Raw genomic sequence first — 12,809 nt, 5'->3', positions numbered from 1 at the left:
CTGAGTCTTGCGGAGCACTCACTCAGGGTTTGGAGTCGGTATCTGGATTACAAATCCCATGCCTCGACTGGGATCCGAACCCAGTACCTACCAGCCTGTAGACTGATGGCCTAACCACGACACCACCGAGGCCGATGTCTAACGACGAATGCGCTCAGATTAACAACTAATGGGTTATGCGACGAGAATCGAGTTGTAAGAGCACTCAGGCTAGCAACTGGACAGTCGTAGAAGTCGTGAGAGGAGAAAGTATTACTTGCATACTTGCATACAACCTACAAAATCAATATTCATCTATTAGAGACAATTAACGAAACAATAATCAAATATGAAGTTTGGCAGGATAAATCAGTCGTGATAATTTAATTTCATCCTCCATGGTGCAGACATTCTGTACAATGAGCAAGTTTTACTATTTTTAATTTGACCAAAAAGTTAAAGTTTGTTTTGTTTAACGACACCATTAGAGCACATTCATTTATTGAGTTATTAATCATCGGCTGTTGGATGTCAAACATTTGGTAATTTTGACATATGGTGGTATGTGCTTTCCTGTCTTGGGGAAAGTGCATATAAAAGATCCCTTTCTGCATTAAGAAAAACGTAGCGGGTTTCCTCTGTTGACTACGAATAGGAATTATCAAATGTTTGATATCCAATAGCCGGTGATTAATTAATCAATGTGCTCTAGTGGTGTCATTAAACAAAACAAACTTTGTTATACGTTGCGCACTGGCTGTAACGATAAATAGCCCAATGGGCCCATCGACGGAGATCGATCCCAGTCAGACCGCACATCAGGCGAACGGTCTACCATTGTGCTACGTCCCGCCTCTTAAATTGACCAATGCTTTTACAAATTACACATTTAACATTTTTGTTATTTTGAAAACAATTTTCCTTTTCTTAAAAGTACGTGAACCAAAATGAAATTATAAACAAAAACAAAAGCTAACAACAAAAGAAAAACCCCCACGAAAAAGTACACACAAAGAAACAAACAAACAAAGAAACAAACAAAAAACCCAACACATTTAGTGGAAACTGGGATTCGAACTAAGACCTACTTTGGAAAGGGGCTAGCTTGAGTACTCTGTAACAACCGTTCAAATGTCCGTCTAGCGCTCTTACAGTCAGAGTACTCGGAATATAAAGGGGCGGGACGTAGCCCAGTGGTAAAGCGCTCGCCTGATGTGCGATCGGTATGGGGTCGATCCCCGTCGGTGGGCCCATTGGGCTATTTCTCGTTCCAGTCAATACATCACGACTGGTATATCAAAGGCCGTGGTATGTGCTATCCTGTCTGAATATGGTGGATATAAAAGATCCCTTACTACTAATGGAAAAATATAGCAGGTTTCCTTTCTAAGACTATATGTCAGTATTACCAAATGTCTGATATCCAATAGCCGATGATTAATAAATCAATGTGTTCTAGTTGTGTCGTTAAACAAAACAAACTTTTACTTTATTCTGAAAAATGTGTTATAGTCTGTTCCAATAAAGTGCACAAATCACCTGTTTACTGACATATTTCTTTTAATTTCAAGAGTAAACACCACCTTGTACATCAATGAGAGCCAAATTAGGTAAACTATAATTAAATAGATATTTACAAAATATTTACTTGTCTGTTTAATATGTAAGAAATGATCGACGAAAATCATTTTTGTTCTATTTCCGAGAGCACTTTAGTTATTGTCTGACCCAAAGTTAGTTGGTTGTGTATGGATAGATGAATCATTTTGATAAACGACATCAGACTGGTTTCCAAATGCTGATCCGCGTCAGTTTACTGAAAGTGAAATTCAACGTTCCCGCCATGATGTTTGATGTTTCTGTTCATCGTCAAATGACATTTAGTGATTTACTTGTGACATTTTGTAAATTAAATAGGTAATATCAAATTTATTACGTGAATATAGATTTTTTTAGCTGCTAAAACACTGAAACATGTTTACAAGATTATGAAGATAGTCACAGTGGCAGTCTGACTGATTCAAACTCGAGTTCTCTCCCCACTGTGACTGCAGGAAGCTACCTCACATTAGGGACCGCGGACACTTTAAATATGATGAGAATGATAGCGATGTTTTGCTAAACTGATGAAATAACTTTTAAAGAACTATTTGTTGAAATTTTTTCCATAATCCACTAAAAATTAAAATGAAAATGTTCAATGAAGGGGAATTAACTCGGTTTATCAAAAATTTACGATACCTAAACAAAATTGGCGTAGTGAAATAAAAAGCACCTTAAGGTTTTCCTCTCATAGAACATTGTGTTTCCTCACATTTTAATTACATTTGCCTCAAAAATGTGTAAGATGGCACAAATTTTAACCTAGGATTTCAAGAATTTCCCAGACACCTTTAGATTTCCTCTTTTTTACAGTTCACCAATTTCCACTCCTGTATAATATGGCAGTGTATACTAAGTGAAAAATGTAGCAGGTTTCCTAGATCTAAGACTATATGTCAAAATTACCAAATGTTTGACATCCAATAGCCAATGTGCTCTAATGGTGTCATTAAAGAAAACAAATATTCAAGTTATTCCATACTTATTCTTTTTTTTCCAAATTACTTTTCATCAACGATTTGACATTATCAAAATAATAAACATTATGACAGAAATTTTCCCTGAATCTGGATAACAACAATTATTCATATTAGCTTTACTGCCAAACAGCAGTAGAGGCAGTGGTGTGTGTGTGAGTGTGCTTTATTTTTTTATTTAACGACACCACTAGAGCACACTGATATATTAATCATCGGCTATTGGATGTCAAACATTTGGTAATTTTGACATACTAGTAGTCTTAGAGAGAAAACACCCTACATTTTTCCATTAATAGCAAGGCATCTTTTATATACACCATCCCAAAGACAGGAAAGTACATAACACAGCCTTTGATATACCAGTCATGGAACACTGGCTGGAACGAGAAATAGCCCAGTGAGCCCGCCGATGGGAATCAATCCCAAACCAACTGCGCTTTACCACTGGACTGCATCCCGCCCCTGGTGTGGGAGGAATGCATTGGGGGGGGGGGGGGGGGGGAGGTAAAATAATTGAAAAATAGTTTATTGATACTGATGTTTTAAGTATGTAACCTCCCTGAAATAACCGAAAAATGGTGTCTTGCACCTTCCATGCTCATTGGTTCATTGTTTTAATCCTACGATTCCTAGTTACAGCTATATAGGGTTGCAAATGAATCACTACATATTTTTACATGGATTACAACTAATATTGTGTAAAATGATGGAAATACATGGTGAAAAGGTTTTAGGCCAGCTCATTTGCCCGAAATGCTATACCTGGATAGTATTCAAATAATATATAAAGGCAAATAGATGACCAGTGTATATAACTTGTGAATGTCCCCTAGGTGGCGATGGAGTTCACAATAGTTCTATAGAAGGGTTCTATATTTATCTGTCCAACAATAACATCAAAAAAAATGTTATGAATATTATTTTTCCTAGAGTATCTAAGAAATGCTAGACGTACCAATTTTATAATTTGCAATGTTAGTTTTATTCTGTATGCATCCAGTATTAAAGTACACACTTGGTTTGAAGTAATCAATTGGTCCAATGAATAGAAATGCAGTACAGATGCTCAGGATGCTCAAACAAATGTTGAAAAGTAAAGTTTGTTTTATTTAACGACGCCACTAAAGCACATTGATTTTTATCTTTAATATCATCGGCTATTGGACATCAAACACATGTTCATTCTGACACTCATTCCCAGTCTGAAGCTCCACGCGGTAAGACTTGTTTGTTTCGCTTGTGCACACTGCACGTGCTTTCGTGTGCTCGACTTGGGGGTCCTTCATTTTGTTGTTTTTGTCAGCGAAATGAAGTTTTCTACTGGGATGTATGCGGCCATTGGAACTGATTGAACGCTGGAATGCTTCTCATTTCGACAGCCTGCACCACCAGATTGGATTCTTTTTTAGCGAGATTCCTTGCCTCCACGTCATTTCTCCATCTGACTGTCGACTTGTTTTTTTTTGTGACTCGTATGACGGCCATTCTGCAGAACGCCACGGTTGTTCGTGTTTAGTCTCTACATGTCCAAGCCTGTCCTAGCAGCACTGGAAGATTGACCGCCCCACACTAAGAAGAAATAGTCTGATACTCTCTCTCGTTCAGACGGATCCGGCTTCTCAAGATCTGTATTTCAGCACAGCACTACACCTTCAACGTCTATCGACTGTGAATCTAGGGGTTTACCTGACGGGATGCAACCCATCTCGTCCCTTTAAGCTATGCACCCAAACGGCCTTAACGAGGCCACTCGCGTGGACATATCGATCGGACTTTAAACTTTAAGATCTGCGTTCAAAATTTTATGTCGAAATTACTCCTCTTTTTTTTAATATTATTAAATAGTCCGATCCTCTCTTCTTTCTCTTATTTAATTTTGGACTGTCCTTCTAAAATGCTCCACATTAAATAAATATTCGGATCATCAAACACATGGACATTCTGACACTGTTTTTAGCGGAAACCCGCAAGTTCCCAGTGACCACTTACAAAAAATAACGAAACGCATCAAGATCTTACTGACATATTTAATCATTTGATTTGGCAGTAAACTCCATCAGTATTTGTAAACATTCCCTCCGCTAGTTTATGAGAAGGTCACTAAATTTCTATACGGCCAGTTTGTCGCTGGAGTAAATAATTAAATATAGTTATTATTATTATTATTATTAATTGGAACACCTCGCTACGCTAGATGTAGAGTAAATCGGAAAAGATCGCATATATTTGTGAATTTTTTTTTCCGATATCTCACAAAAGTTACCGAACTTCAATTTGAAGGGAAGTAACTCCATCAATAAATTGTTAGAAGAAAACATTTCGTGGCTAACGGGTCGCCAATAAAACTAAATTTGCGACAGTAAAACCACCGATATACATCCGCAAATCGAAAAACACAGTAGGGTTATCCCCTAAATGACACAAAATTAGTGCTTGTGATAGTTTTGGAACGTTTTTGTGGAAATCGTTGTTATATTTAAAAAAAAAAAATTTGGATATACAAAACAAGTTTTAGGGTCGGCAGGTTCAAATTAGGGTCGGTCGGGTAACCGGAAACAAACAATATTTTATGCTATAGAAATTGCATATCCGTGATCCATTTCCTTGTGAATTTGGTCATTCTACCCCTCTCCTAAGGGTGGGGCACAAATAGTGGAAAATTAAGCCAATTGTCATGTCCAGGAATACCATACAAATATCAATTTTGCAAATTTCGTTAATGTCGTGTCCCCTGCCCCCCCCCCCCCCCCCCCCTCCCCTCAGGTAGGTGGACAAATTCATTAAACCATCTATTATACAGACAAATGCATTTAAACTATTATGTTTTCAGAAATACTAGACCATTTCCAACCATATTTATTTGGAAGTTGCTCTCACCCATGGAAAACCCCAAACCATGAATTTGGTCATTTTAATCTCCCTAGGAAAATGGGTGCTCCGCACTCCATGTGTTTGGTAGTTGTGGTCAGCAGTTTACTCAGGTGACCGTTTAGATCTATTTTGTATCATGCATAAGTGTTCAACACTGGATACACATTATGTATATGGTACATATTTAATTAGGGCTCACATGTTGATATTTGTTTCTTTGGGTTTTTTTTTTTTTTTAGATGAATGGACATTTTTCTCTTTTTTTTTTACAATTGTGACCGTATGAAGCACTATTGCAAGTATCTTGTGTCACAGTAAATTACTGAAATGCATAAAATCCTTTTTACTATTTCTATTATTCTAATATCAGTGTCCAGGGTTATTGCCAGAGGGTATGAAGGGTAAAATTATGTACCCTAAAATCTTGGGAATTAATGGATATGTTTTAATAATTTTTAGAACGATTATAGTAAGATAGCTGCTGCTTAAAGTTTGTACATGAAATGCAGTGTCCAATTTAAAAAGATTCCAAACCCCATAACCACCTAGTAGCGGCAGTTATGATCTGGAGTTTTCAAGTACCCTCAAATTATTGATTACTGGTGTCCTTTACTTTTGACCTTATGACCCAAAAGTTACATGCACCCAGCAAATAGTTTCCAGTTTTACATACCTTACCATGGTAACCAATAGTTTGCATTGGTTACCATGGTAACAGTTTCGATCTGGGTACCATGGTAACAGAATTAATAAGCTTCATATATCTTTTCTACAGGTATACTACAATTATGTCACTATACATTGTTGTTTTTTCTCAGTCCTTGAAAATGATACATTTTTTTAAATTTGTTTCTGTTTTGCATTGGTTACCGTGGTAACAGAATTCACAATTATCACCCTTCTCTTGTAAACAGCTGGGAGCTTATTACATCATTATACAGTGATTTGTATTCAAATAAATTCATTTAAAACATTTCATATGGGAAATGGTTCCTCTTTTTGCATTGGTTACCATGGTAACATAATTAATAACGTTCATTTGAAAATGACAGGAAGTGAAAGGGCATATACCTTTTTTTAAATCTTGTGTCATTTGACAAAGATATATAAAGTAATAGAGATAGTATACATATTTTTAGTGTCTAGGTAATGTTGGACACAAGTTACAAAAATGTGTTGATGGTAGTACATGTATGTGCATTTGACCCTATTATTCAAAAACAAAATTGGCTGTCTACTTAATTCTTTTTCTAAATCGAGTAGTATGGTTAATAGATCACACCATAGACTTAAATTAAAAGAAAAATATTAGTTTTAAATTAGTTTTAATAATTATTAATAAAAAATGGTATATTGAAAGTTGCAGCTGTTGCCATGGTAACATTAATATAACTGACTATAAAATGTTAGCGTTATGTAGGTGGATATTCTTAGTATATATGTGTATAATTTCATGCTGAAATGTCAACTGATTTTAATAATATTACCAGAAATGTATAATAGTTAATGCTGGAAATTATGTTCATAATTTACAAAAATGCGTTGATAGCCGAATGCGCACCTGACCCTATTTTTTCAGAAAAAAACGCGGTTGTCGACTTAATTTTTTCTTTACATCAACCATACTGGTTAATAAATCACAGCATAGACTTAAATTTAAAAAAAATGAAGAAAAGTTTTTAATTAAAGTTTTCATAATTATTAATGAAAATATGGTATATTGAGATTTGCAATTGTTCCCATGGTAACATAAATAATATAACTGACTATAAAATGTTAGCGTTACGTAGGTGGATATTATTAGTATATATGCGTGTAATTTCATGCTGAAATGTCAACTGATTTTAATAATATTACTAAAAATGTATAATAGTTAATGTTGGACATTATCTTCATAATTTACAAAAAAGCGTTGATGACAGTACCAGTATGTGCATTGCACCCTATTATTCTGAAGAAAAAAATGGCAGTCTACTTAATTTTTTTCTTTAAATCAATCACTATGCTTAATAAATCACAGCATACACTTAAATTAAAAGAAAAATAGTAGTGTTTTATTCATGTTTTTAAAATTATTAATGAAAAAATTGTATATTGAAATTTGCAGCTGTTGCCATGGTAACAAATAAAATAACCATCTACAAAATGCTATAATTATGTAGGTGGATCATTATGTTATATATGGGTGTAATTTTATGTTAAAATGTTCATGGATTTGAATAAAAATTACTAGAAATGTAGAACAGGTGAAAATTCTTTAAATTTAGCAAAAGGAATGCGGCAGGATAAGGGTTAAGTATATGTTGCATTGCATATAGCAGTGCTTCTATAATTTTCTAAACTTTCATTAGCTATGGGATCAATGTACTGTAAATTTGTGCCTATAATACTAGAAAATAAAAACCCCCACATATATGGCCACTATTAATAATACAAAATTTGTTTTGTATACAAATACTATGCACAAGAGGTTAAATGATGTTAAAACCAGAAAAATACAAACTTACATTTTGCAGATCTGGGGATGCCTGATAAACACATATAAGTGTCTCAAATGCCAAGTGATCATAATTAGATTAAATGCATATGATCTTTGTGAACCAAAATGGTGGCATTTCTGCTTTGGATTGGAGATGTTTTGTTTTTTGCTCTTATTTTTTTTCTTATTCGCCAGTCGGGTATGGTGGGATAAACATTTTACTAGCCTGACTGAAAAAGACTGTCTACCATATTCTAGAAGCGCTGTATATAGATATAGTTTTTATTTTTAATGTTTTCAAACAGATAATCGCCATGTCAAAACGGCATCATCCAGGTGGCCAGGGTTCTGGTGTGGTGAAAAAAAGACTAAAAGAACGACACAGAGATCAGGATGAGTCTGACGATGACATTAATCAATCACAGAGACCCGATTTCTCTCTCAATCAAGTAAGACCAATTTCACTAAAAGACTGGTTTTAGTAAAGTTTTTATTTACTGTGTAATGTATTTATTTCACAATATATTCCAAGTAGTTAATTTAAGAGTTAACCTGGTAAGCCCTTATTTAGTTTGGTTGTGGAAAAGTTTATTTCTGGTCAGCTAACAGCCAGGGGTCCATTTCACTAAACATCGTAAGTTTACGTCTGCTACTAGCAGTTATACAGGTTGTGTGTTTGCATCAATTTCACACAGAAAATTACATTAATATGGAAGCTGGAGTATTTTAAAGACAAAAGAAAATGAAAATGTGTTCTTCTAACTATATTTGTGAAATTGGGCCCTGATATAAAGAGTGCAGATCAACAACAAAGTCAGTTTGGCTAGAAGATCTTCATCTGATTTTATTGGATATATGTAGGAACCGATAGGTAATTACAGGGGTTCAAAAATCCCATCGCCCGACGCCCGTGCCAAGTGGAATTTTCATGCCGGGCAAGTATTTATGTTAACTGCATATGCCCGATGACAAGTGACTCTAACACCTAAAACCTTTTAAAAATTTTTATTACAAATCTCGGTAAAACCTTTGGAAAAAGTTCCCATCGTGCGAGCATTTACATAGCTCTAAGGAGAACTAACTCTAACCCTAAATGCTGGAACGATCGGAACTCTTGCCAATGTGTTGACACCAAAATGGAAAACAATTTGTTGAAAAGTTCGATAACAACTTTAGAGTTATTCCCCTTTTACTATCTACTAAGATCGGTAATTTCCGCCACTGAACGTTCGACTGAATTCATACAAGTAATCGGTTCGATGATCTTCAAGCTTAGAAATAACATCCAATACGCTTTACAGCTTATATAAAAATAAAGTATACATGCCTTGTGTGTGCAATCATAATGTTTAATCATTGCAAACAAGGTACATGAGGTGGGATACAGTTTAAAATTGTCATATTCAAATTAAATTAGACATTAACATGGTTCCAGAATCTGCTCTTTGCAAATGAATGGGGGCGTAAAGCAAGTTTATTATTTCAGAGTTCACTTGAATAGAGCATACATATTATGAACTGTATTCTTATAAAAGTTACAAGACATTTTAGTTTAGATAAATAAACCTTGTAGAAGAACATACTTAATGTTATTTTCAGTACTTTACAAATGTAAATCTACGTTCGTGTAAAATGAACGGGTAAGGTGAAGTTATATTTCATTAGCCCTACGCCATAATTGTCACTAAGGCATACATGAATATATTCTCTTTTTTTTTCTTTTTTTTTTATTAATAATTTTTAACAAATAAATTATGCTCAATAAGTTAAAAATACAAGGCTGCAATCGATGTACACCCCCCACCCCCCACCCCCTTCCCCGGCTGTTGTTTACCAAGCTTGCATTATTTAAAGGGACATTCCTGAGTTTGCTGTGGTTTAAGATGTTATAGACTAACAGAGACTTTTTGACGATTGTAATAATAATTACATATCAAATATATTTTTCTACATAAAATATTAGTGCCTGTATATTAAAAGTGTTTATGATCGTTCTAATATTTGTACTAGGTTAAATTTCATTTTATTTCCTGAAAAGGATTTTTTCGTACGTATGAAATTATTTGAAGACAAAATCCTGTCTGGGCTTGTTACATATATTAAGAGGACCAGAAACACATTGAATATACAGACACTGATAATCTAAACAAGAAAATATATTTAATGTGTAAGTTTAATCGTAGAAATATTTTATTAGTCTGAAACATCTTACAATGCAGCAAACTCGGGAATGTCCCTTTAAAAACATTTGCAAAGTAACGGAGCTCATGTTTACTTTGAGCCCAGCCACGACTGTTTGCGACAGACTTTTCTCAGCTATTAACAGGGTAAAAACACTCCAGAGAAGTGTTTTGGGGCAAAGAATGTTAAATAATATACATACAATAATGACACATGGGCCAAAATCCCTAAACATCTTTGAACCAATGCCAGCCATAACAGAATGGCTCACGAGTGGAAAGGGATCTCACAACATCCACGGCCATACAAGTGGTCACTAAGGCATACATCGACACAGTAATTATATTTAGATGAACAAGTGGACACTACCAAACAAATAACAAAGTTTAAATCAACAAATGGACACTATTTAAAAATAAAGTTTAAATAAACAAATAGAGAAGACAGTTGATACTACTGGACAGACATATATATTTAGTACTTCCTAGGTAAGTGTTGTAATCTATTGGCAAAATTCTTTATTTGTGCAGTTAAACCAGTTAGTTTCAAGATTATTACACTATTAAGCACTGTATTAAATTAAATAGGAGTAACACAGTTGGTTACCTTAAGAAGTATGGGCAAGTGGAAAAATATATGGGGCAAGTGAATATCTGATTGGCACTTGCCCTGTGGCAAGTAATTTTTTTGAAAATTACCACTGCACTTGTGTTTTTTCTGGGATCGATCCCTGTCCATGGGTCCATTGGGCTATTTCTCATTCCAGCCAGTGCATCATGACTGGTATATCAAAGGCTGTGGTATGTGCTATCCTGTCTGAGGGATGGTGCATATAAAAGATTCCTTACTACTAATGGAACATTTTTTCTCTATTTCAAAATCATCATCAAATGGTACATCCAAAAGCTGTAACACCACTTTTCACTGAGCTCAATTTCCAAGTTATTGCATCCTTCAACTTCACTTACGTGTCAGCACATTTTCATTGTTTTGATTGACTGCAAATTTTTAGACCCTCAAGCCTTTTTGTGCTTATTTCATATTGTTTAAAAAAAATTAAATGCTATTTTCTTTACTATGTAAATCAGTTGGTATTTGTACATTTAATTATCCTAATATTACTTTCATCTGCATTAAATTAATGCAATATTTATTAAATCGTGATTTAATATTGTTTGTTTATTTGTATAGGAAGCAGATGTTGGAATTATCGAGAAAGTATCCTTAAAAAACTTCATGTGTCACAGTCGCTTGGAAGTGAACTTTGGTCCACATGTCAATTTTATCGTAGGAAGAAATGGAAGTAAGTTGCCTGACACCTTTTCTCTAATAGTGTGATTTGTAGAGGTCATAAAAACTAAATTAGAGATGAGAAAGATGAATTTTATCAATGTTATTAAGTTCATAAATGAGGATCCTAAATCATGTCCCATATTCTTATTTTGGCCTCCAAAAATCAAACAAGTAAAACAAATTTAAATTCTCTAAAATAATAATAATAAATAAATAGATTTAAAAAAAATATATATTATTACTAATAATTGTAATTAACATAAATATATTGTTTCTAGGTGGAAAAAGTGCTGTGGTTACGGCATTGGTTGTTGGTCTTGGAGGAAAGGTTGTTGACAGTGGATTATTTAAAAATAATTAAATTTTAAATATGATGATGATGACTGGAAAACAGTAAATACAATACCTTTTGCTGCACAGATATTACAGAATTAAGATGGTTTCAATACAAGATTATTCATAGGATATTGCCTACAAATAAGTTTTTACATAACATAGATCTATTGATTCACCTCTTTGCTCCTTCTGTAAACATGAAATATCAACACTAATACACCTATTTTGGGAATGTAATGGCGTTTGGCATATTTGGGAACAATTAAAGCTTTGGATGCAACAAAAAACTGGTATAATAATGAACTTTACAAAAGAAAATATAATTTTGGGATTTAAGATGAGTAACAATGATCCTATTAATGCTATTATATTAATAACTAAACAGTTAATATTTAAAAGTCATTTAAAGTGTCTCATCCCAGATTTTACATGGATACAAAAGGAGCTGAGTCTATATTATAATGTAACAAAAAGCGTGGCATTCTCTTGTTGCAATTTCCAAGTTTTGCCAAAATATCCTTAGTTGAAGCTTTAGGACCCAATCTCATGGCAACCCGAGCAGCTTCCCCTCTAAGTGATTGTCTGATGGCCTGACTGATGACCTCTGAACCGTAAGCCTTGTCCTGAATTAAACAATTAACTTCGTATGTCCACAAATCAAAAGTAGTATCTTTTCCCTGCCTATCACCACTAAAGAAGGATAATTTTGGAAAACGTGGGAAAACAGCAGATTCCTTGGGTGGTGGTGGTTGTGGCAAAGGATCCTCAGTCTTTAAAAGCGATCCTTGCTGTTGCGACATACCATGAATCCATGTCTTTAAACTGTCAGATGTATCCAATTTGGGTTCCAACCCCATCTTATGAAACACATTGACCAGTTCTCCAATCTGTTGTTCATCAAGTTCCATGGCTGAAGATCAAATCAACTTGATAAAACAATAAAACTGAATATAAACAATTCCCAAATAGATGGTACTATGAACACAGTCAACTCCAATCCAAGATCACCAAATATACAAGAAAACCAGTTTATTTTAAAGAGAATAAACAGTATATGTCTTCATAAATATGAAAACATTCATCAGTGT

The 12,809-nt window shown here is 34.3% G+C and overlaps 1 protein-coding gene across 3 annotated transcripts in view; it reads left to right on the top strand.

Moving 5' to 3' along the window:
* Positions 1-1,785: 1,785 nt before the first annotated feature.
* The window catches only part of LOC121374205 (structural maintenance of chromosomes protein 6-like), a 59,849-nt gene continuing 48,825 nt past the window's right edge, over positions 1,786-12,809 (top strand). For all 3 annotated transcript variants that reach the window (XM_041501193.1, XM_041501192.1, XM_041501191.1), the window contains exons 1-3: positions 1,786-1,896; positions 8,217-8,360; positions 11,284-11,395. In XM_041501193.1, coding sequence (XP_041357127.1) covers positions 8,226-8,360; positions 11,284-11,395 — 247 coding nt within the window. In that variant the 5' untranslated portion in view covers positions 1,786-1,896; positions 8,217-8,225. The remainder of the gene's footprint in view (positions 1,897-8,216; positions 8,361-11,283; positions 11,396-12,809) is intronic.

Source organism: Gigantopelta aegis, chromosome 6 (assembly GCF_016097555.1).
Source record: "Gigantopelta aegis isolate Gae_Host chromosome 6, Gae_host_genome, whole genome shotgun sequence".
NCBI lineage: Eukaryota > Metazoa > Mollusca > Gastropoda > Neomphalida > Peltospiridae > Gigantopelta > Gigantopelta aegis.
Note: the sequence above shows the minus strand (reverse complement) of the source record. Positions and strands in the feature narration are given on the sequence as shown.